Source organism: Oncorhynchus kisutch, linkage group LG27 (genome assembly GCF_002021735.2).
Source record: "Oncorhynchus kisutch isolate 150728-3 linkage group LG27, Okis_V2, whole genome shotgun sequence".
Taxonomy (NCBI): Eukaryota; Metazoa; Chordata; class Actinopteri; order Salmoniformes; family Salmonidae; genus Oncorhynchus; species Oncorhynchus kisutch.
In genome coordinates, this window is record NC_034200.2 from 24,825,723 (window position 1) to 24,852,846 (window position 27,124).

The 27,124-nt window shown below is 44.0% G+C and overlaps 1 protein-coding gene across 2 annotated transcripts in view; it reads right to left on the reverse strand.

The window, feature by feature from the left end:
- Window positions 1-27,124, reverse strand: part of LOC109872172 (receptor-type tyrosine-protein phosphatase N2) — a 161,562-nt gene that overhangs the window by 127,665 nt on the left and 6,773 nt on the right. For both annotated transcript variants that reach the window (XM_031807032.1, XM_031807031.1), the window contains exons 2-3: window positions 26,361-26,411; window positions 4,238-4,357 (exon numbers count right to left, since the gene is read on the reverse strand). In XM_031807032.1, coding sequence (XP_031662892.1) covers window positions 4,238-4,352 — 115 coding nt within the window. In that variant the 5' untranslated portion in view covers window positions 4,353-4,357; window positions 26,361-26,411. The remainder of the gene's footprint in view (window positions 1-4,237; window positions 4,358-26,360; window positions 26,412-27,124) is intronic.

The following is a 27,124-nucleotide window of genomic DNA, read 5'->3' on the forward strand; positions in this document are numbered from 1 at the left end:
TAAATAAATTTGATTTGATTTGATTTGTATATAACCTCCACACTGACTCTGTACCGGTGCCCTCTGTATATAGCCTCCACACTGACTCTGTACCGGTGCCCTCTGTATATAGCCTCCACACTGACTCTGTACCGGTGCCCTCTGTATATAGCCTCCACACTGACTCTGTACCGGTGCCCCCTGTATATAACCTCCACACTGACTCTGTACCGGTGCCCTCTGTATATAGCCTCCACACTGACTCTGTACCGGTGCCCTCTGTATATAGCCTCCACACTGACTCTGTACCGGTGCCCTCTGTATATAACCTCCACACTGACTCTGTACCGGTGCCCTCTGTATATAACCTCCACACTGACTCTGTACCGGTGCCCTCTGTATATAACCTCCACACTGACTCTGTACCGGTGCCCTCTGTATATAACCTCCACACTGACTCTGTACCGGTGCCCTCTGTATATAACCTCCACACTGACTCTGTACCGGTGCCCTCTGTATATAACCTCCACACTGACTCTGTACCGGTGCCCTCTGTATATAGCCTCCACACTGACTCTGTACCGGTGCCCTCTGTATATAGCCTCCACACTGACTCTGTACCGGTGCCCTCTGTATATAGCCTCCACACTGACTCTGTACCGGTGCCCTCTGTATATAGCCTCCACACTGACTCGGTACCGGTGCCCTCTGTATATAGCCTCCACACTGACTCGGTACCGGTGCCCCCTGTATATAGCCTCCACACTGACTCGGTACCGGTGCCCTCTGCATATAACCTCCACACTGACTCGGTACCGGTGCCCCCTGTATATAACCTCCACACTGACTCGGTACCGGTGCCCTCTGTATATAACCTCCACACTGACTCGGTACCGGTGCCCTCTGTATATAGCCTCCACACTGACTCGGTACCGGTGCCCCCTGTATATAACCTCCACACTGACTCGGTACCGGTGCCCTCTGTATATAGCCTCCACACTGACTCGGTACCGGTGCCCCCTGTATATAACCTCCACACTGACTCGGTACCGGTGCCCTCTGTATATAACCTCCACACTGACTCGGTACCGGTGCCCCCTGTATATAACCTCCACACTGACTCGGTACCGGTGCCCTCTGTATATAGCCTCCACACTGACTCGGTACCGGTGCCCTCTGTATATAACCTCCACACTGACTCGGTACCGGTGCCCTCTGTATATAACCTCCACACTGTCTTGGTACCGGTGCCCTCTGTATATATCCTCCACACTGACTCGGTACCGGTGCCCTCTGTATATAGCCTCCACACTGACTCGGTACCGGTGCCCTCTGTATATAACCTCCACACTGACTCGGTACCGGTGCCCTCTGTATATAACCTCCACACTGACTCCGTACCGGTGCCCTCTGTATATAGCCTCCACACTGACTCGGTACCGGTGCCCTCTGTATATAGCCTCCACACTGACTTGGTACCGGTGCCCCCTGTATATAGCCTCCACACTGACTTGGTACCAGTGCCCTCTGTATATAGCCTCCACACGGACTCGGTACCGGTGCCCCCTGTATATAACCTCCACACTGACTTGGTACCGGTGCCCTCTGTATATAGCCTCCACACTGACTCGGTACCGGTGCCCCTGTATATATCCTCCACACTGACTCGGTATCGGTGCCCCCTGTATATAACCTCCACACTGACTCGGTACCGGTGCCCTCTGTATATAACCTCCACACTGACTCTGTACCGGTGCCCTCTGTATATAACCTCCACACTGACTCTGTACCGGTGCCCTCTGTATATAACCTCCACACTGACTCTGTACCGGTGCCCTCTGTATATAACCTCCACACTGACTCTGTACCGGTGCCCTCTGTATATAACCTCCACACTGACTCTGTACCGGTGCCCTCTGTATATAGCCTCCACACTGACTCTGTACCGGTGCCCTCTGTATATAGCCTCCACACTGACTCTGTACCGGTGCCCTCTGTATATAGCCTCCACACTGACTCTGTACCGGTGCCCTCTGTATATAGCCTCCACACTGACTCGGTACCGGTGCCCTCTGTATATAGCCTCCACACTGACTCGGTACCGGTGCCCCCTGTATATAGCCTCCACACTGACTCGGTACCGGTGCCCTCTGCATATAACCTCCACACTGACTCGGTACCGGTGCCCCCTGTATATAACCTCCACACTGACTCGGTACCGGTGCCCTCTGTATATAACCTCCACACTGACTCGGTACCGGTGCCCTCTGTATATAGCCTCCACACTGACTCGGTACCGGTGCCCCCTGTATATAACCTCCACACTGACTCGGTACCGGTGCCCTCTGTATATAGCCTCCACACTGACTCGGTACCGGTGCCCCCTGTATATAACCTCCACACTGACTCGGTACCGGTGCCCTCTGTATATAACCTCCACACTGACTCGGTACCGGTGCCCCCTGTATATAACCTCCACACTGACTCGGTACCGGTGCCCTCTGTATATAGCCTCCACACTGACTCGGTACCGGTGCCCTCTGTATATAACCTCCACACTGACTCGGTACCGGTGCCCTCTGTATATAACCTCCACACTGTCTTGGTACCGGTGCCCTCTGTATATATCCTCCACACTGACTCGGTACCGGTGCCCTCTGTATATAGCCTCCACACTGACTCGGTACCGGTGCCCTCTGTATATAACCTCCACACTGACTCGGTACCGGTGCCCTCTGTATATAACCTCCACACTGACTCCGTACCGGTGCCCTCTGTATATAGCCTCCACACTGACTCGGTACCGGTGCCCTCTGTATATAGCCTCCACACTGACTTGGTACCGGTGCCCCCTGTATATAGCCTCCACACTGACTTGGTACCAGTGCCCTCTGTATATAGCCTCCACACGGACTCGGTACCGGTGCCCCCTGTATATAACCTCCACACTGACTTGGTACCGGTGCCCTCTGTATATAGCCTCCACACTGACTCGGTACCGGTGCCCCTGTATATATCCTCCACACTGACTCGGTACCGGTGCCCTCTGTATATAGCCTCCACACTGACTCGGTACCGGTGCCCTCTGTATATAGCCTCCACACTGACTCGGTACCGGTGCCCTCTGTATATAGCCTCCACACTGACTCGTTCCCGGTGCCCTCTGTATATAACCTCATTATTGTTATTCTTATTGTGTTACTTTTTATTCTTATTTTTTAACTTTAGTTTATTTGGTAAATATTTTCTTAACTCTTCTTGAACTGCACTGTTGCTTAAGGGCTTGTAAGTAAGTATTTCATGGTAAGGTCTACACTTGTATTCGGCGCATGTGACAAATAAAGTTTGATTTGATTCGATTTTTGATTTGATATGTATATACTGTATTCTAGTCAATGCCACTCCGTCCTAATATTTATATATTTCTTAATTCCATTTCTTAATTCCATTCATTTCCTTTTAGATTTGTGTGTATTGTTGTGAATTGCTAGATATTACTGCACTGTCGGCGTTAGGAACACAAGCGTTTCGCAACAACCGCAATAATATCTGCTGAACATATGAATGCGACCCAAAAAATGGGATTTGATTTGATCACGGGTGTATTCATTCCACCGATTCTGTTGAAAAACCTTTCCTAAACGGAAGCAAACGGAATGAAACGGGGATAGACCTACCTGAATTTGTCCAATAGAAACTAATTTTACACCCTAATTTACACCCTAGATCAGTTAGATGCAGGCAAGAGTGTGCAAGGTGGTATTGAATGTGTCACTGTCTGTCACCTTGATTACTCCAATTTGTCTCTCGACATGTTCACCAACGTTATAAACTTTAGTTTTAAACCTAGCGATGTTACATTGAGCTGGGTGATCCAACAGTCATCCAATATGCTGTAATAGAAATAAAGCCATGCTCATAAAAATAAATTAAATGGAATGACCGTCAATGAATCAAAGCGTTCAGACTGCAGCTTTACCAATGTATGTTCTGGCGCTGGCCCAACCCATCGGTTTCTGGACCAATCAGACGGTCCCGAATGTGTTTGCATTCGGTGAAGGTGTCGGGGAGGTACTCAGATCCTGACTCATTGCGGAGAAGAAACAAACATCCGTGAGCGTTGTGTAGTGTTTGGCCGGAGCAAAGACTGGGTAGCCAGACAACGTTACATTGACATACACTAATGACTCAGGGGTGGATGATAGTGAAGGCAGCAGCAGCAGAAACTGTAGTGGTAGCATTGGTGTACTGTACTTACCTCTGTGGGTGAGTTTCTGCAGTAGAGTCCTGAAGCGCTGAACCACAGATGGAGACACATCATACGTATACACCTCTGCTACCGGAACGGGTGTGGATTGACACCTACCGAACATTCCATCTGGGGAAAGAACGACAAAGAGAGTCAGGAACATACTGTATAGTATGGTAATATACAGTATATGACATTTATCCAAAGCGACCTACAGTCATGCATGCATACATTTTAGGTATGGGTGGTCCCAGGAATTGAACCCACTACCCTTGCGTAATAAGCCATGCTCTACCTATTGAGCTACAAAGGACCACTACTAAAGTCTGACTTACAAACAGTAATTTAGGTACCAATGAAAATACTTTGATACAATTCATTATTATGAGTTGCCTTTTTAAAAACTATTGATTTTGATAAAAGCTTCTCACCAAGAAGCACAACATTCTTCCTTCAGTTCCAACCCTGCTACAGCAGCGTTTGTCAGAGATTTAGATATTCTTCAATGGGAGATAATGCTTCTCACTTTAGAGGGGATGCTATCAGCATGATGATAAGCACCAGCTCATCAATAGAGAGACGTTATCAGTGAAGGTTCATCTAGCCTTCTCTCCATATCAGCGGGCCTGGGCCTAGTTGCATAAAACATCTGAAATGTTTCCCTTAAGGAATAATTTCCCCATAGCTAAGAGAATCGTTTAAGGATGTTGCATGGAGCCCCTCAAATATTTCCTTAGGTAAGGGCATACTTAAGTGTTTTTAGGGTAGTTTGAAGGCATGTATGGCAGAAAGGGTAGCTGGTTACCATGGAGATGGCCTGATTCACTGACTAAAAGTCTCCATCAAAGAGATCTCGCTTTCATTTTGTGAGATAGCAAAATAGAACCGGATAAACAGGATGAACAAATAGCTTCAGAAGATAAACAACCATGTTTCTGTAGTTACTTTTTCTCAACTTGCTAACTAGCCAGCTAGCTTTGTAGCCATGGATTGTGCACCTTCCATTGTTAAAGTTAAGGAAACTAAGGGAAAAGATAAGGGGAAAATTAACTTAAGGTGTTTTATGCAACTGGGCCCTGAGCTCGACAGTGACCAATGGGCTCTGGGGTGATGCACTCTGTGGAGAAAACACAGCAGGATTCATATATTTCAACAACCCACTATCTAGACAAGATTAGAAAGACAGCACTTATTGGAGTGTGTATACATTCCAATTGGCACCCTATTCCCTATATACAGTATAGTGCACTACCTTTGATTAAAGCCCTATGGCAGCCATTTGGGACACAGACATTGTCATAATACTGCACAACAGCATAATGTGAGACAGTAGAATAACACTGCATTGCAACATCTTTGAATTCATCATTGTTTTTAGCTCACAAATATCACTTCCATCGCGGAGTGAGATCCAATTCAAATAGTGCAATGCAGACATGTTGGCAATGGTCCATGTTGGTAAGGGACTGGACGCTTTTTTGTTGTGGTTTTTTAAAGCAATTTAGTCCAGGGGAGGTTCATGTCATTTCTAATCGATTAAATATCAGTATTTGATCAGTCCCTCTTTGTGCTTGGCATATCCAGAATGTGGACGTGTAGCGTATCTGGCGAATCAAATAGCGCTTGTAGCGATGAAATGGGAAGCTAGACTGCAACAAGAACAGTGGTAGAAATGCCACGTTCAAAACAACTGGGAATTAGGAAATCTCATTATTCTGACTTCAGTGCATTCAAGATAACTGGGAACTCTATAGCCCCAACTACAGACCTAGCCAATAGTTGTTTGCTCACTTGATAACAATGTTGTTGTAGCCTAGGTAGAATTATGTTATTGTCTAAAAACGTAGGCCTAATCAATAGTGAAGATTTGCATGCCCAACTGCTGCAGAGTGCTGTCCCTGAGAGATAAGAGACTGAAACCTACTGCATGCACTTAGCACTTCTACTTGTGCAATGACACATTTTATTGTAGTGTATGTATTGTCAATATTGTGTAATGTATGTTTTGTACGACCAGGAAGACAACTTTCATGTTTTTGACAATTTATGACAAATTATTTAATCTAATTGAATCCAGTCTATTTTCACAAAACATAGCATAGAATAATCTACAGTATCCTATCCAATGTCATTCAGTAAAGCATCAGTTGTATCAGGCTGTTTGCTGTACTGTACTCTAGTTATGGCAGCGTTTGAATTATTGCTCATAATTACAGTATCGCCGGCCATATTTAAGTCAGGAACAGCTTCTCTCTCATTGTCACGCCCTGACCATAGAGAGCTGTTTATTCTCTATGTTGGTTGGGTCGGGGTGTGATTTAGGGTGGGTTATCTAGGCGATTTGTATTTCTATGATGGCCTGATATGGTTCACAATCAGTGGCAGCTGTTTATCGTTGTCTCTGATTGGGGATCATATTTAGGTAGCCATTTTCCCCATTGTGCTTTGTGGGATCTTGTCTAGATATAGTTGCCAGTGAGCATTATTATTAGGGTCATGGTTCGTTTTGTTGTTTTGAAGTTTTCATTTCCAAAATAAAGGATGGAAACATACCACGCTGCATCTTGGTCTACTCCTTATGACGAACGTGACACTCATCCATCTTCGCCCTTGTATCTGGAGCTGTGCTTCAGAGCCCCCTCCCTTCCACTTGATTTACGGCGTGGATTACAGCAAACGAGAATTTAAAGGCCTTTGTCATGGGAGTGGTTTGCATTATGATTGTGGAGATGCTCGTTGGTTGGAATCTAGAAATGCCTTGTTGGATTGTCCCTGATGTATTATTTCTGCTTGTAAGTGGCCAAGTGGTCATGTTTTGCTGTGCAACACTGGTCTGTACAGCTGGAGCAACTGTAAACAACTCCCATATTCAATCAATTCAATAGGATGCAACTTGACCAATCCATCTATCTATACGATATCACCAAAAATGATAAGGGTAAACCAATAAATGAATGATCAGGAAGTGGATAAGTGCACTGAATTCTGATTGTCTCGTACAAAAAGAGATGATGCTTCAAACCTAAATAGAAAAAAAGATCTCTGCATTGCACTACACTTCAGGTGTTCCTCCAGTGTGTGGTAGACCAAAGCCATGCACGGCGTCAGTCCATGCAGCTAATCAACTGTGAGTGATGCTACAGCTAATAGAAGGTTCTCTGAGTGGGAGGCTGTGAGTTAATGGACCATGGTGATGCTAGCTGCTGCCAGAGGAGGACGACTTTTATTTCCCATCCAGCTCAGTGTCAGCCCTGTTATTTCTCTATATAGTGCACTACTTTTGAAAGAAGGGCACTATGTAGGGAAGAGAGCGCCATTTGGTATGTAGACAGTGTTAATATACATGTCAGATTGTGCCGGGGGAGGCCAGAGTAATCGATCTGGTTGAGTGGTCTGGGAAAAGAGGGACTCTGTATGACTCTAGTCTGGTCAGGCTCTGGTTGGCCCTCAGGGGCTGGCCAGGTAAAATATTTTGTTCCAAGTCTTTAGGCTCCAGTGTAGAGATAAGGGTTGCGTCCCAAACGGCACCCTATTTCGTATTCCCTATATAGTACACTACTTTCGATCAGGGCCTATAACGGATGCAGACATGGGCTCTTTTCTAGCTCCCCTACCCACATCCCACATTAGAGTAGCCACACTCAACACAACACCAAGCAGCCAGGAAAACAGCTGGAGTCTGCTGCTGTGGTGGCTCTCTATAGTAAATGATTAAACAAAGATGTTCGGTTCCTGATGATTTCAGAGGTGGGTTTTGGTAACGGAAGGCTTTCCATGCTAAATAAAAAGCATTACATCTGTGGCTGTGGTCCATTGAAGCATTTTCCCATTAATGAGCAGAGCATCCAAGCAACCACATTCACCACAGAGCTGGCATGACAATTCTCATAACAGAACATTTAATGTGACAGCAAGAGCAGGATCTGAAAAAAATAATTGTTGCTCTACATAAAGATGGCCTGGGCTATAAGAAGTTTGCCAAGACCCTGAAACTAAGCTGCAGCACGGTGGCCAAGACCATACAGCGGTTTAACTGTACAGGTTCCACTCAGAACAGGCCTCCACATGGTCGAACAAAGAAGTTGAGTGCATGTGCTCAGCGTCATATCCAGAGGTTGTCTTTGGGAAATAGACGTATGAGTGCTGCCAGCATTGCTGCAGAGGTTGAAGGGGTGGGGGGTCAGCCTGTCAGTGCTCAGACCATACGCCGTACACTGCATCAAATTGGTCTGCTTGGCTGTCGTCCCAGAAGGAAGCCTCTTCTAAAGATGATGCACAAGAAATCCTCAAACAGTTTGCTGAAGACAAGCAGACTAAGGACATGGATTACTGGAACCATGTCCTGTGGTCTGATGAGACCAAGGTAAACTTATTTGGTTCAGATGGTGTCAAGCGTGTGTAGCAGCAACCAGGTGAGGAGTACAAAGACAAGTGTGTCTTGCCTGCAGTCAAGCATGGTGGTGGGAGTGTCATGGTCTGAGGCTGCATGAGGCTGCATGAGGCTGCATGAGTGCTGCATGAGTGCTGCCGGCTGCATGAGTGCTTCCTGAAGCACCTCCCACAAGATGGCTTGGCTTGATGGGCACTTCTTAAGTACCATACGGTCAAGCTGCTCCCACAACAGCTCAATTGGGTTGAGATCCGGTGACTGTGCTGGCCACTCCATTATAGACAGAATACCAGCTGACTGCTTCTTCCTTAAATAGTTCTTGCATAGTTTGGAGCTGTGCTTTGGGTCATTGTTCTGTTGTAGGAGGAAATTGCCTCTAATTAAGCGCATTCCACAGGGTATGTCATGGTGTTGCAAAATGGAGTGATCGCCTTCCTTCTTCAAGATCCCTTTTACCCTGTACAAATCTCCCACTTTACCACCACCAAAGCACCCCCAGACCATCACATTGCCTCCACCATGACAGATGGCGTCAAGCACTTCTCCAGCATCTTTTCATTTTTTCTGCGTCTCATGAATGTTCTTCTTTGTGATCCGAACACCTCAAACTTAGATTTGTCTGTCCATAACACTTTGTTCCAATCTTCCTCTGTCCAGTGTCTGTGTTATTTTGCACATCTTAATCTTTTCTTTTTATTGGCCAGTCTGAGATGTGGCTTGTTCTTTGCAACTCTGCCTAGAAGGCCAGCATCCCGGAGTCGCCTCTTCACTGTTGATGTTGAGACTGGTTTTGCGGGTACAATTTCGGGTACAATTTCTTGCATGGAATAGCCTTCATTTCTCAGAACAAGAATAGACTGATGAGTTTCAGAAGAAAGTTATTTGTTTCTGGACATTTTGAGCCTGTAATCAAACCCACAAATGCTGATGCTCCAGATACTCATTAGTCTAAAGAAGGCTAGTTTTATTGCTTCTTTAATCAGGACAACAGTTTTCAGCTGTGCCAACATAACTGCAAAAGAGCTTTCTAATGTTCAATTAGCCTTTTAAAATGATAAACTTGGATTAGCTAACACAACATGCCATTGGAACACAGGAGTGATGGTTGCTGATAATGGGCCTCTGTACGCCTATGTAGATATTCCATTAAAAATCAGCCATTTCCAGCTACAATAGTAATTTACAACATTAACAATGTCTACACTGTATTTCTGATCAATTTGATGTTATTTTGATGGACAAAAAATGTGCTTTTCTTTTAAAAACAAGAACATTTCTAAGTGACCCCAAACTTTTGAATGGTAGTGATAGATATATATATATATATATATATATATATATACAGTACCAGTCAAAAGTTTGGACACACCTACTCATTCAAGGGTTTTTCTTAATTTTGTACTATTTTCTACATTGTAGAATAATAGTGAAGACATCAAAACTATGAAATAACACATATGGAATCATGTAGTAACCAAAAAAGTGTTGGTTCTCATTAGGTTCTCATTAGTAGCTTTGAGAATTTCCTTGTATATTATGCTCTCCCATCAGTTGGTCCTACAATGCTCATCAGGGGAGAACATTGTAGGACCAACCCTGCCAGGCAGGCTCAGAATCTTGAGGGGGCGGTGCTGCTTTAGTAGGTCTCTGACCGCATTCATATTTCTGATTTGACTACCGTAATTTCCGGACTATAAGCCGCTACTTTATTCCCATGCTTTGAACCTCGCGGTTTATACAATGACGCGGCTAATTTATGGATTTTTCCCACTTTCACAAGATTCATGCCGCCAAAAAACTGAGCACCGTCACATAATGTGACGTAAATCGAGCGCGCTCAAACTTCCCATCATTCTGATTACGGTAGTAATTTTGTCACCCTCATGATGGCAAAGACACGGAGAAATGCATATGATGCAGCTTTCAAGTTGAAGGCGATCGATCTGGCTGTTGGAAAAGGAAATAGAGCTGCTGCACGGGAGCTTGGCCTTAATGAGTCGATTATAAGACGTTGGAAACAGCTGCGTGAGGAACTGACTCAGTGCAAAAAGACAACAACAGCTTTCAGAGGGAAGAAAAGCAGATGGCCCAAAGTATTTGCAGCCACTCGACATCAGTGTAAATCGTGCATTTAAGGTGGCGCTCCTTGTTCAGTGGGAGGCTTGGATGACAAGTGGGGAGAAATCCTTCACTAAAACGGGCCGCATGCGAAGAGCAACTTATGGTCAAGTCTGCCAGTGGGTCCTGACAGCATGGAGCATTGTCAAAAAATCCACTATCATCAACGGGTTTCAAAAGGCTGGACTGCTGCGTGTTGAAGGGGCAGCATGAGCTCAGCGGGGTATTTGCCTCCGGATGAAAGTGACGAGAGCGACAATGAAAACGATCCAACATCGGATGAAGCAATTCTGAGGCTATTCAACTCCGACACCGAAGGAGATGGCTTCAGTGGTTTCAGTGCACAGGTGGTGGAAGATAGTGACCAATGACTTTCTTGGTAGGCCACTGTTTAATTTTTGTTACAAGCCGTGTTTCGTTTAAAGGCTGTGTAAAGTTCATTTGTTCCAATGTACCGGTAGGCACCTGTGGCTTATAGACATGTACGGCTTATTTATGTACAAAATACAGATGTTTTAATAACTCAGTGGGTGCAGATTATATTCAGGTGCGCTTAATAGTCCAGCGATTACGGTACGTATAGGATATTTATAGCAGGCCCATAAAACAGATAAGGACTTCTCTTTAGTGTATGGGTCGCTCAGGTGGCTGTCTAGGGATTAGGGTTGGGGACCGTTCCATCATGATAGGACAATAAATAAACAATATGTATTATTTATTTCAAAATCTATATCCCATATCTGCACACAGTTGAAAGCTCTCTCTCACAACCCCTGCTTACAAACACATATGGGCTCTGGGATTTGCAACCGGTTTTCTTTTTCACTCACTTAACTCCACACTTTTCCCAACACAAAAACACACACCCCAATACACACAATACATCTGCACATACCCACATACTGTACCTTCTATGTCCTCTGCTTGCTGTGTTTTTATCTCTACCATGTTGATCGAGGACTTCTGTGTTCCAGTTCCTTATATTTGAAGATGTATTCTTGAGCTAATTATCCTTTCTTCTAATAATGTCTTATGAATTTATAAAAATAGTATAAAAGGAAAGTCTAATACTAATTGTTTTCCAACATTCCCTATCTAGAATGGTATAGTGTAGTTGTAGTTTATTTCTTTAACAATTGTTGAATTTGATTGCTTTTCTATATATATTTGTTATTACACTACCATGACTAGTATTGGGTGTTCCATTATTCGAGTCCTCTATGGGAACTTTTGTAATATTTAAAATAGCCATCTTTGTGTCTTGAAACATTTGGTTTTCAATATCAAGTTTATAGATTACGAGAGCTACACATGTCCATTTCAATCTATTCTCCTTGAAGATTGGGTACAGAACTTTGCCCCAGTCTGGTCATTCATGCCTATTCTTGTGCCAGCAAGTCTTTTACCCAGGCATTTGACCATTATTTCATCTTTAAAGAAAGCAAATTTGGCAACGATTGGGCGCTCATATCTCTGTCCTCTCTGTCCAAAACGGTGTACACATTCCAGTTGGATCTTATTGACTGCTTCGCGTGGGTTCAGAAGCGCTGTAAGAAACTCCCATCACCACATTTTCAAAAACTTTGCCTTCATTTTCTTGTATACTAGTAAGTACCAGATTTTCTCTCATAGATCTAGTTTGTATGTCAAGTAAGGCTTCTCTCAGAAAGATGTTCTCCTTTTTAAGTTCATTAATGTCCCTTTTAACTTGATTGTTTCTTTCTCCATTGTCGCAGCTTTTTCGTCACTCATCTCGAGGCCTTCAACTCCTTTATATCTTTACTGACTAATTCAAGTATGCCCAGTTTGTCATTTATCGACTTTAACAGATCGCTTTCCACCCTTACCAGTCCCGGTGGTCAAAAACATAAATCGTCTGTGTCCGTCGGGGAGTCGCGTTTTCTTTTGGAGATTGGTTCTCCTTGTTTACACTCTGTCATGTTTGCGTGTTGCTTGTTTTCATAATATTTGTCGATAAATTTCTCTAGCCGTATGAGTTCATATGTGTTGTTGTACAGTTGTTGTACAGACGGGTTATTACCCACGAGTATATAAAGTGCTAATATTTAACTTACAGATATTGAATATTACGATTTTATCTTGAAGCAATCTGCACCACTGTGTACAGTCCGCCATCTTACCTCCACCTCCGCCCTAGCAAGCTAGTGTTACTAAGTGCTTGATTCTCTATGGGAAATGAAGAGAAGCTGTGGTTCCTTCCTTTTTTAAATGTATCTAATCACTATAAGAGTTAGTACATTTAGAGCTGGTACATTTAGTACATTTAGAGACAAACAGGCTTTCTTGTTATCAGAGACCAAAACCTACTACAGATCTTAATTGAATCACTCTTTCTTTGCTGAGAATGTTCCTGCATTGCAGGAAGTGCAGATGAGCTTTGTCATTTTCATGAATTCACGGAAAACCCACACTAACACATGGTTATATGAACAGTATTGCACTTTTCATGTAGCCTACTTTTGGCCAGCTACTAGCCTAACCACCGATCAAGCAACATTATGGACTAAACGTTAAAATCCTGTTGCTGTAGGATTATTTTGCTGTGACAATATACAGATAGCTAGGTCAAGTTAAGAGCTTACACCTGTAGCTGTGAGGAGTCACACAGCAATCTGAATCAGTCTGCGACATGTTGGATGAAGACATGCTAGGACACAGCTGAGTAATGGGCCCATTTAGTTTTGTTCCCTGTTCCGCCAGTTGCCATGGCGATGTGTTGGTTCCCTACTCCCCTTTAGCTAATCAGAGTAGGAGCTGGAACAGAGCAGAGCATCCTCTTTTGTTTGTGTGGTGCTCCAGCAGGTTTTCAACGGGCATCAACATCTGATGCCTCTTTTCCTACTCGTCTCAAAGAGCACCTAGAGTCTATTGTTTTACTGAGAGGGGGGAGGGGTTGGATTCACCTAGCCAACTTCAGGCACTTCTAAGGAAATCACAGTATGCACTTTACTAGCAGAATATTTATGGTTTTATATTCATCATAAATAAACGGTAATTATCATAAATTGGCACTAAATTGTGGAACATCTGCTTTCCACGGTTCTCCTTTGTTAGGATAGAATACATTGTCTATGTGTGTGTGTGTGATCCTACTTGACTGATTGAACATTTTATGCAAATGTGCTTTTCCTGTTTAAGCAAGCTAAGCATACATAAATGGCTCATCCAAAACCATCTTTTTGCAAAGACAGCAAAACTATGGACAGGTGAAACAGAGAGATCTACATGTATAGGTCCTAATGTAATAACTACAGTATAAATATATAAGTTATAAAACCACACTAAGACCTGACCTTCACAGTGATAAAACCACACCAAGGCCTGTTCTTCACCGTTATAAAACCACACCAAGACCTGTCCTTCACTGTTATAAAACCATACCAAGACCTGACCTTCACCGTTATAAAACCACACCAAGACCTGTTCTTCACCGTTATAAATCCACACCAAGACCTGACCTTCACCATTATAAAACGACACCAAGACCTGTTCTTAACACTTACAAATCCACACCAAGACCTGTTCTTAACACTTACAAATCCACACCAAGACCTGTTCTTAACACTTACAAATCCACACCAAGACCTGTTCTTAACACTTACAAATCCACACCAAGACCTGTTCTTAACACTTACAAATCCATACCAAGACCTGTTCTTAACACTTACAAATCCACACCAAGACCTGTTCTTAACACTTACAAATCCACACCAAGACCTGTTCTTAACACTTACAAATCCACACCAAGACCTGTTTTTCACAGTGATAAAACCACACCAAGGCCTCAACTTTACCTTGCTTCAATGTTGCTTCAAATTATTCCAAGAAAGCATGAACTTACCAAGGCTTTCCTCACATTGGGAAAAGAGGTCAATTGTATTAATTCTAGCAACACCTTAATTGATTTCATTAAAATCAGTTCTGCATTGAAGCTTTGCAAAATGACTCCATAAACAATGTTTTAAAAAAGCACCTAGTACACATCTATGTCCAAAAGGAAAGTCAAAGCATATACTGAACACTTATTGACTACAGTCGTTCCTGTATCAGGGAACACAATGTTTCAATTTCACTGTTGAGCACACAGAGGGTGTTCCTTGTGGAATGAAGACATGCTGAGGAAGCGATCTGCACTACCGGTATTAAATTATAAGTCACACAGTACACAATACAGCCGAGGAAACTGATTAACATTTACAGCAAAATTTATCAAACAGAGGAAAATAATCAAGACACATCCAGCACACTTTCAATATCATTGAATATATTTATACATAAACTATTCATGTAGCAATAATTCAGAACCAGAACCACTCTGCTCCTGGAGAGCTACTGTCCACTAGGTTTTTGCTCCAACCTTAATCTAGTGCATCTGATTCTAATAATTTGCTGGTTGATAAGCTGAATCAGTTGAGTTACAACTGGGGTTGGAGTGAAAACCTGCAGGAGGCTAGCTCTCCAGGAGCAGGGTTGGAGTGAAAACCTACAGGAGGGTATCTCTCCAGGAGCAGGGTTGGAGTGAAAACCTACAGGAGGGTAGCTCTCCAGGAGCAGGGTTGGAGTGAAAACCTACAGGAGGGTAGCTCTCCAGGAGCAGGGTTGGAGTGAAAACCTACAGGAGGGTAGCTCTCCAGGAGCAGGGTTGGAGTGAAAACCTACAGGAGGGTAGCTCTCCAGGAGCAGGGTTGGAGTGAAAACCTACAGGAGGGTAGCTCTCCAGGAGCAGGGTTGGAGTGAAAACCTACAGGAGGGTAGCTCTCCAGGAGCAGGGTTGGAGTGAAAACCTACAGGAGGGTAGCTCTCCAGGAGCAGGGTTGGAGTGAAAACCTACAGGAGGGTAGCTCTCCAGGAGCAGGGTTTGAGAGCCCTGCTATATATATGTCTTGAGTGTTTTGTTAATTTTATGAAACAGTACTTTTACTTCCGGCGCCGACAGAGATGGCCGCCTCGCTTCGCGTTCCTAGGAAACTATGCAGTTTTTTGTTTTTTTACGTTTTATTTCTTACATTATTATCCCAGGTCATCTTAGGTTTCATTACATACAGTCGAGAAGAACTACTGAATATAAGATCAGCGTCAACTCATCATCAGTACGACCAAGAATATGATTTTCATGAAGCGGATCCTGTGTTCTGCCTTTCAACCAGGACAACGGAATGGATCCTATGCGGCGACCCAAAAAAACGACTCCGTAAAAGAGGGAAACGAGGCGGTCTTCTGGTCAGACTCCGGAGACGGGCACATCGTGCACCACTCCCTAGCATTCTTCTCGCCAATGTCCAGTCTCTTGACAACAAGGTTGATGAAATCCGAGCAAGGGTAGCATTCCAGAGGGACATCAGAGACTGTAACGTTCTTTGCTTCACGGAAACATGGCTCACTGGAGAGACGCTATCGGAGGCGGTGCAGCCAGCGGGTTTCTCACGCATCGCGCCGACAGAAACAAACATCTTTCTGGTAAGAAGAGGGGCGGGGGCGTATGCCTTATGGCTAACGAGACATGGTGTGATGAAAGAAACATACAGGAACTCAAATCCTTCTGTTCACCTGATTTAGAATTCCTCACAATCAAATGTCGACCACATTATCTACCAAGAGAATTCTCTTCGATTATAATCACAGCCGTATATATCCCCCCCCAAGCAGACACATCTATGGCTCTGAACGAACTTTATTTGACTCTTTGCAAACTGGAATCCATTTATCCGGAGGCTGCATTCATTGTAGCTGGGGATTTTAACAAGGCTAATCTGAAAACAAGACTCCCTCAATTTTATCAGCATATCGATTGCGCAACCAGGGGTGGAAAAAACATGGATCATTGTTACTCTAACTTCCGCGACGCATATAAGGCCATGCCCCGCCCTCCTTTCGGAAAAGCTGACCACGACTCCATTTTGTTGATCCCTGCCTACAGACAGAAACTAAAAAAACAAGCTCCCACGCTGAGGTCTGTTCAACGCTGGTCTGACCAAGCTGACTCCACACTCCTAGACTGCTTCCATCATGTGGACTGGGAGATGTTTCGTATTGCGTCAGATAACAACATTGACGAAAACGCTGATTCGGTGTGCGAGTTCATTAGAACGTGCTTTGAAGATGTCGTTCCCATAGCAATGATTAAAACATTCCCTAACCAGAAACCGTGGATTGATGGCAGCATTCGCGTGAAACTGAAAGCGCGAACCACTGCTTTTAATCAGGGCAAGGTGACTGGTAACATGACCGAGTACAAACAGTGCAGCTATTCCCTCCGCAAGGCTATCAAACAAGCTAAGCGCCAGTACAGAGACAAAGTAGAATCTCAATTCAACGGCTCAGACACGAGGCATGTGGCAGGGTCTACAGTCAATCACGGACTACAAGAAGAAAACCAGCACAGTCACGGACCAGGATGTCTTGCTCCCAGGCAGACTAAATAACTTTTTTGCCCGCTTTGAGGACAATACAGTGCCACTAACACGGCCTGCAACGAAAACTCCTTCACTGCAGCCGAGGTGAGTAAGACATTTAAACGTGTTAACCCTCGCAAGGCTGCAGGCCCAGACGGCATCCCCAGCCGTGCCCTTAGAGCATGCGCAGACCAGCTGGCCGGTGTGTTTACGGACATATTCAATCAATCCCTATACCAGTCTGCTGTTCCCACATGCTTCAAGAGGGCCACCATTGTTCCTGTTCCCAAGAAAGCTAAGGTAACTGAGCTAAACGACTACCGCCCCGTAGCACTCACTTCCGTCATCATGAAGTGCTTTGAGAGACTAGTCAAGGACCATATCACCTCCACCCTACCTGACACCCTAGACCCACTCCAATTTGCTTACCGCCCAAATAGGTCCACAGACGATGCAATCTCAACCACACTGCACACTGCCCTAACCCATCTGGACAAGAGGAATACCTATGTGAGAATGCTGTTCATCGACTACAGCTCGGCATTCAACACCATAGTACCCTCCAAGCTCGTCATCAAGCTCGAGACCCTGGGTCTCGACCCCGCCCTGTGCAACTGGGTACTGGACTTCCTGACGGGCCGCCCCCAGGTGGTGAGGGTAGGCAACAACATCTCCACCCCGCTGATCCTCAACACTGGGGCCCCACAAGGGTGCGTTCTGAGCCCTCTCCTGTACTCCCTGTTCACCCACGACTGCGTGGCCACGCACGCCTCCAACTCAATCATCAAGTTTGTGGACGACACAACAGTGGTAGGCTTGATTACCAACAACGACGAGACGGCGTACAGGGAGGAGGTGAGGGCCCTCGGAGTGTGGTGTCAGGAAAATAACCTCACACTCAACGTCAACAAAACTAAGGAGATGATTGTGGACTTAAGGAAACAGCAGAGGGAACACCCCCCCCTATCCACATCGATGGAACAGTAGTGGAGAGGGTAGCAAGTTTTAAGTTCCTCGGCATACACATCACAGACAAACTGAATTGGTCCACTCACACAGACAGCATCGTGAAGAAGGCACAGCAGCGCCTCTTCAACCTCAGGAGGCTGAAGAAATTCGGCTTGTCACCAAAAGCACTCACAAACTTCTACAGATGCACAAATCGAGAGCATCCTGGCGGGCTGCATCACCGCCTGGTACGGCAACTGCTCCGCCCACAACCGTAAGGCTCTCCAGAGGGTAGTGAGGTCTGCACAACGCATCACCGGGGGCAAACTACCTGCCCTCCAGGACACCTACACCACCCGATGTTACAGGAAGGCCATAAAGATCATCAAGGACAACAACCACCCGAGCCACTGCCTGTTCACCCCGCTATCATCCAGAAGGCAAGGTCAGTACAGGTGCATCAAAGCTGGGACCGAGAGACTGAAAAACAGCTTCTATCTCAAGGCCATCAGACTGTTAAACAGCCACCACTAAGATTGAGTGGCTGCTGCCAACACACTGACACTGACTCAACTCCAGCCACTTTAATAATGGGAATTGATGGGAAATGATGTAAAATATATCACTAGCCACTTTAAACAATGCTACCAACTATAATGTTACATACCCTACATTATTCATCTCATATGCATACGTATATACTGTACTCTATATCATCTACTGCATCCTTATGTAATACATGTATCACTAGCCACTTTAACTATGCCACTTTGTTTATATACTCATCTCATATGTATATACTGTACTCGATACCATCTACTGTATCTTGCCTATGCTGCTCTGTACCATCACTCATTCATATATCCTTATGTACATATTCTTTATCCCCTTACACTGTGTATAAGACAGTAGTTTTGAAATTGTTAGTTAGATTACTTGTTGGTTATTACTGCATTGTCGGAACTAGAAGCACAAGCATTTCGCTACACTCGCATTAACATCTGCTAACCATGTGTATGTGACAAATAAAATTTGATTTGATTTGATTTGATTTTTAATTTCCCCACTAGGTGGAGACTAACTGACCATACAAGTGAACTTTATTGTGTCAAATGCTGTAGCCTAGAGAGTACTAGAGAAGAGGATTTCCCGTTGCTGCACATTACTTATGTTTGCCACGCATTCAGTCATTTTATAAATATGAATATCCATTCTCAAGTAGCACAGATCACCCTATTCACCACAGATCCTGTTGGCGGCAGGTAGCCTAGTGGTTAGAGCGTTGGGCCAGTAACCGAAAGGTTGCTGGATTGAATCCCTGAGCTGACGAGGTAAACATCTGTTGTTCTGCCCCTGAGCAAGGCAGTTAACCCACTGTTCCCTGGGCGCTGAAGATGTGGATGTTGATTACGGCAGCCCCCTGCACCTCTCTGATTCAGAGCGGTTGGGTTAAATGTGGAAGATGCATTCAGTTGTACAACTGACTAGGTCTCCCCCTTTCACAGATTCCTTTTCCAAGCAGCAATTAAATCTTCATCCCATGTGAAACAAACATGAGATATGAACCATGAGTGTGTGTCAACCTGCATATTTATGAGAATCCCAGTCAAGCAAATAAAACAGCAGGACCCAGCAAACCAACAAACCAAAAGATGAAAGGTCTTCCACACATTTCGAGTCTGGTATCCCATCTGAAAGTATTACAACAGCCTGGATAACCTTGGGTTTGCTTATGCACAACATTTTAGCAAACTGGCAACAGAAATATTATCCTTGACCTCCATGTGTAATCACGTCACTAGCGGAAGGATAATCCATTTCAAGGCTCAATGATCAACAGAAAACATCCAAGAAGAGATTAGGGTGAACTTGCACTTGACTAGAAAATGTTTAGTAATGTGTTTTGACAACAGTCAGTCACAGTAATATAACATGCCAAATGAACAAAGACTATACAGTACATTAGAAACCATTAAAAGTTTCAAGAATTATGCATTAAAATAAGACATCACCTCAAATGCAGACGTTTTTATATCCATATCAAATCATTTCTGGTTAACAATGAAGTTCTTACTAGTTAGGTTTCCATCCAATTGGGACAGATTTTCATGGAAATATTCAAAAATCTGCATAAATATGCACATTTTCCAAGAGATGTGTTTTCGTCAAATTGACTTGTTGTGGATAAAAGTCTGTGCGTGATGTATTTATAAAGCTATTTTTGTGTAGTGCACACAAAAATGACTTTTGAGGTTAAATTCCCATGTACCAAATAAAACATAAAGGTTAAATGGATTTCCATCGCATTTTCAGCTCTACTGATGGTTTTGTCACAAAAAAGGTTGCATTATATAGCAAATATGCACATTCTGGTATTGGCACGTGCACTCTAGCCAACAGCTCGCAGATACAGTACATGTATAGCCTACATGATGAGATTATTAAGGACAAAAGAGTGAGATTATTTTAATTTGTCCATTGGCAGCCAAGCAAGCAGCGATGATCATGTCACCAGAATAAGACCCTCGATATTTATTGGAAAGAAGCATCAAGCTCATCACCTTGTACTTTCACCACCCTGTGAAGATCATAATATTATTTTATATGTAGCCTAATAAACTGCATTCTTTCCCGAGTCGTAAGGGGAGGAGCACACAACATGTCATCATGTGACGCCAAGTTTACTTCGATATGATGGTTATTATGTCAATATTTGCGCATTAAAATCATTTCTCGTATAATTAATTTTACCGACACAAAAAGATCCCATCTTGTATATCGTATTTTGTTTTGTTGACATTTGGAAAGTCTACCTACAAATGTGCTGTTTCCATCAGGCCTGTCGTGACCTTTTTGTTCAACGTACTTTACTCACATAAAAAGGTTGGATGTAAACCTGGTTACTGCAATTGTTTTCAATTCAATTCAAATAGCTTCGTAGCAAAGAGGAACTTCTCAAGCAATAATTTTTCTTGGACTGTCTGGGAGTGGTCTGAGTGGGGAGGGGAAAACTGAAAACTAGCTGTTATTGGCAGAGAGGTTTGGAACTCTCTTTCTCATTTGTCTACTAACTCATTTACTGCGTCACCAGGCAGACCAAAACTCCCTCCCACCAAAATAGGTTGACATTTCAAACAGTTCTTACACTAAAAAGGCTCTTTCATCATTTTCACAATTTCACAGTATTATTCCAACCTGGTGGAAATATATACAAAGCACAGGGAAATCAAGTTTCTGACTGCACTGGGCCTTTATCAAAATGTGTCGTCATAGTCAAATACACTGTTATAGGCATATAAGGTTAGGAATGTACTTGTAAAGTTATGACATACAATCAGTATTCTAATAAATTACATCACTACAAAATGATCAATCATCATTCAAATACACTTCAGCAGTGGTGTAAAGTACTTAAGTAAAAATACATTAAAGTACTACCTAAGTCATTTTTTGTGTTATCTGTCATTTAGTATATATATATAGTTTTGAGAACTTTTACTTTTACTCCACTACATTCCTAAAGAAAATAATGTACTTTTTACTCCATACATTTTCCCTGACACCCAAAAGTACTCGTTACATTTTGAAAGCTTAGCAGGACAGGAAAATGGTCCAATTCATGCACTTATCAAGAGAACATCTCTGGGCCTCCCGAGTGGCGCAGTGGTCTAAGGCACTGCATCGCAGTGTTGAGGCGTCACAGCTGGCCGTGACCGGGAGTGCCATAGGGCCAGCGCCGTCCGAGTTTGGCAGGGGGGCTTTCCTTGGCTCATCGTGCTCTAGTGACACCTTGTGGTGGGCCGGGCACCTGCAGGCTGTCGTCAGTTGAACGGCATTTCCTCTGACACATTGGTGCGGCTGGCTTCCGAGTTAAGCGAAAGAGCAGTTGTTTAGAAGCAGAGCGCCTTGGCGGGGCCTGTTTTGGAGGATGCATGTCTTGACCTTTGCCTTGACCTTCGTATGACTGTTGGAGTGTGCCCCTGGCTATCTGTGAATAAAACCCCAAAAAATAAAATCATGTTGTCTGGTTTGCTCAATATAAGGAATTTGAAATTATTTGTACTTTGACTTTTAAGTATATTTAAAACCAAATACTTTAAAACTTTTACTCAAGTATGATTTTACTAGGGTGACTTTCACTTTTACTTGAGTAATTTTCTATTAGTATGACAATTGGGTACTTTTTCCACCACTGCACTTCAGATATGTTATCTGATAGGAACATCACACCTACTACATCAAACTGGAACTGGGTTAAGCAAATAGGGTGTGCATAGTGCACACATTCCACCACCTAAGCTGATTTTCCACAGCTTATTTGCACCTGACCCGACCACTCCAACACCTAGATAGAACCAACACACTGCTTTTAGCTGCCCTGACAACATTGGTCATATAGGCCAGGGTTTATTAAACTAAGAGTGGGGACCCAAAGTAGGCCCTGAGCATGTGAGAGGTGAGAATAAATCTACAATCACACACTCTTTCTTCTTAATTTGGGTAGTTTAAGGACGATTTGGGTCACAGGACGGTCAATTGCTCATTTGGGTAAAAAAATTATATAGGCTACTGAAAATCTTGGGTCACATACAATACCTGTGAGTGACCACTAGGGAACAGTTTATAGAACAACAATTAGGTCCCAAATGACAAAAGTAGTGCACTATATAGAGAACAGGGTGCCATTAGGGTCAGATCTTGACTGCAAACCCCTCCTTGCCATTATCTCTCTGTGCAGGCGTGCCTCCATCCATGCTGTTGAAGCCAGGTAACTGAGAATCATGAGATGTGCCTGGAATGTCACAGGTCATCCTGCTCCAAATGCAGGATCACATCACAGTGAAAATGTCAAGTCACTGATCAAACTTAGCCTCTCCACTGCCGACCGACTATTCAGACTGCCCTTTCCCTTTGTGTTCTATATCAAATCTGGGGTGCATCCCAATTGGCACCCTATTCCATTTATAGTGCACTATTTTTGATCAACACCCCTGTTGGTGGGGAGATGTGATCTAGAACATCCAAATGGCCAAACCCACTAATATGCCTCTCTATCTCAGGATCCAGGAAGCTTCATCAGAAGCTGATGTTCAGTGTAAACAAGGATTTTTGTAGCTTGGTGGTGATTTCATCTTTCAGTTTTTCACAAAATAACCAAATTATAACGGTTTTACAATAAGTTGCTCTTATGCCTGTGTAGTAACCCTGTAACATTGTATTACTACATAGTAGCCTACTGAGCTGTTGGGCACAAACCAAGAACAACCGAGAGTCGTGGGCTGGCAAACCACCAGTAGCTTATCAACAAGCAAGAGATAAGAGGGGCTGTGTCCCATTATCAACCATTAACCTCTCAGTGTGCGTTTCATTTCCCTGCCTGGAAACAGTATTAGGGTTTGTGCCAAATGGCACCCTATTCCCTATATAGGGCACACCCTATGGGCCCTGCTCAAATGTAGTGCACTATATAAGGAATAAGTTGCCATTTGGGATGTCTATAGTTCTAGCTGTGGTTCTGTCCTGGGGAGCATGTGTGTCCTGATACTGCCACTAAGACAGACAATGTGCCTACCAGGTAGCGGCCCAGGGTAATTTGACAACTGTCATTAACACTGACTTGCTGTCACTGGCACACACCACATAGAGAAAGACAAAGGCTGAGCTGGCGGTGCTCACTCACTGTAGCTTTTCCACATCGTGGTCCAAAACTAACGTGTCAGCCAAACCTCAGCTCAGTTTACCTCAGTTGACAGTTATAGTCGCAGCTTCAAACAGGTAGTCAAAGAGAGAATGCGTCAGAGTGGCTGGCATACACTCAAAGCAGCACTTCCACCCTGTTGCTAGGCAGCACGTCAATCTAAGCTGATCAGTTTTTTTTGTCTGAAGGTTAACCATATTCATCCATTAGGAGGGGCGCAAAAATATGTACCGTATCAGGCATAATATACTGTATGCAATGATGTTCACATCAAATAAAGTTTTATGGCTCATATGATCTCAATTGCCAATACAGTATAGCTGTAATTACTTTTGAAAGAAGGATCACCTAAATATGGACAGTGTGTTGCTTTGATGTGTAGACCTACTTTGGTGCTGTTGGTGACTCATTGGTAAGTGTGACTGAGTGTGTTATGAAGGGTGTGCACAGCAACACCTACAATACAACCTACCTCCCTGTACTTTAACTCACACAGAACGAATAAAAGTCAAGTTTTGAGATAACTTCATGAGTCTCCCACCTGGCATACCTACTAGGTCATCAGTTACATAAAACGAATAACAATATCCGCAAGTGAAAAAGATGTATAATAGTCAACAGAACCATCAAATTATGGTCTGATAGGATATGTCAATTCAAGTGATTATATTTACATGGGAAGAACAATATTCATGAAACTATGTTCACCTCAAGGACATAGTGTCTATCTAATATAGCCCATCAGACAGTATGCACTTTCCTCATTGGAAATGAATGAATCCCTGACATAGGAGTGTGTTCCTATGGCATATGGCCTGTTAAATGTAATAACCCAGGCGACAACCAGCGCAGACTAAACACAGGCTGAGAACTGAACTGGGCCAAAAATAGTTTAGCTATGAATATGATTTTTCCCCAGCAGCACAGGGCATTGTTTTATTCCTATCACAATGAGATCAGAGACAAGGCCACATTTCAAATGAGGAAAAGGTCCCAAATGGGACCCTATTCCTTATATAGTGCACTAATTTTGACCAAGTCTGAAAGGGCTCTGGTCAAAAGAAGTGCACTATAATGGGAATAAGGTGTCATTTGGGATGCAACCCTAAACTAATGATTTCTGGGGAGTAGAGGCCCAAAGAAAGCACACAGGAAGAGAGGTGGACACCATCTGAACAGCTGTGTCTGTGGCGTTCCCTTATCTATTCTTTCCTGTGGTTGCACCTGTGCATTCTGAACTGACTACCTGTGGTGTTGCACCCTGTGCATTCTGAACTGACCACCTGTGTGTTGCACCCTGTGCATTCTGAACTGACTACCTGTGGTGTTGCACCCTGTGCATTCTGAACTGACTACCTGTGTGTTGCACCCTGTGCATTCTGAACTGACCACCTGTGTGTTGCACCCTGTGCATTCTGAACTGACCACCTGTGTGTTGCACCCTGTGCATTCTGAACTGACCACCTGTGTGTTGCACCCTGTGCATTCTGAACTGACTACCTGTGTGTTGCACCCTGTGCATTCTGAACTGACCACCTGTGTGTTGCACCCTGTGCATTCTGAACTGACTACCTGTGGTGTTGCACCCTGTGCATTCTGAACTGACCACCTATGGTGTTGCACCCTGTGCATTCTGAACTGACTACCAGTGGTGTTGCACCCTGTGCATTCTGAACTGACTACCTGTGGTGTTGCACCCTGTGCATTCTGAACTGACCACCTGTGGTGTTGCACCCTGTGCATTCTAAACTGACCACCTGTGGTGTTGCACACTGTGCATTCTAAACTGACCACCTGTGGTGTTGCACCCTGTGCATTCTGAACTGACCACCTGTGGTGTTGCACCCTGTGCATTCTGAACTGACTACCTGTGGTGTTGCACCCTGTGCATTCTGAACTGACTACCTGTGGTGTTGCACCCTGTGCATTCTGAACTGACTACCTGTGGTGTTGCACCCTGTGCATTCTGAATGACTACCTGTGGTGTTGCACCCTGTGCATTCTGAACTGACTACCTGTGGTGTTGCACCCTGTGCATTCTGAACTGACTACCTGTGGTGTTGCACCCTGTGCATTCTGAACTGACTACCTGTGGTGTTGCACCCTGTGCATTCTGAACTGACTACCTGTGGTGTTACACCCTGTGCATTCTGAACTGACTACCTGTGGTGTTACACCCTGTGCATTCTGAACTGACTACCTGTGGTGTTGCACCCTGTGCATTCTGAACTGACTACCTGTGGTGTTGCACCCTGTGCATTCTGAACTGACTACCTGTGGTGTTGCACCCTGTGCATTCTAAACCATAGAAATATAATCTAATTCTAGTCCTGTGTTTTCTAGTCCTGTGTTCTGAACCAACCGTTCAAAGAGGAGAAGTGAGGAGAAAAGAGTCAGTGCAATAGATTTTCCTTCTCCAATTGATCATCATCACTTTCGCTGATATTGTGCCATGAATGTCCACTTCCTTTTAGATTAAGAATATTTTAGCGTCTACAGGTGGCTTTGATTTGTGAGCTCTACTTTATAGCTGTATGGTATCTGAATGAAATGAAAATGGCTTACCGTTGACACAGATCTCGTATGGTGTGCACAACTCCTTCTCAAACAGACAACCTGTTGGAAAAGAGGAGAGAACAATTTGTACTTTACAATATCATAATATTAAGACCCATCAACAATAGCCTACTGTACATACATGCATTGTACATCTCAGATTTTTATAGATTCAGCTATTCTATAGGCTATAGCTGAATCTATAAAAAAAAGAGCAGAGATATACAATATAATGTCCCACTTCCTGCGTGGGTGAGGCGTCATGGATTACAATGTCATGCAGCACTGCGTTTCACAGCTACAGCAGATAAACAGCACAGCCATGGGGCCATTATTCTAAGTTAACATTTAGGCCAATCGTAAAACACAGCCTGTTTCCCAAATGGCACCCTATTCCCTACATAGTGCACAAAGATTGACCAGAACCATATGGGCCCTGGTCAAAAAGTAGTGCACTAAATAGGGAATAGGGTTCCAGTTGGGACACAGAGACACCGTGTTCCAGGGTGATCCATTAACACAGGAGCAGGCTGCTGGGGGATGCTGTTTCTGTATCCATCTCACTAGGTGCTCCAGCAGCGGCAACGGGTCGTAAATGAAATTTCTGCTTAACAGGGATCTGACAGAACACACTGTCCTTAGGGCATTTAATACACATCTTTGTACCATACATACAGCTAGAGGAGGGGAGAGGGAGAGAGGAGATGAGAAGTGGAGAAGAGAGAAGGGGGAGAGGAGATGAGAAGTGGAGAAGAGAGAAGGGGGAGAGGAGA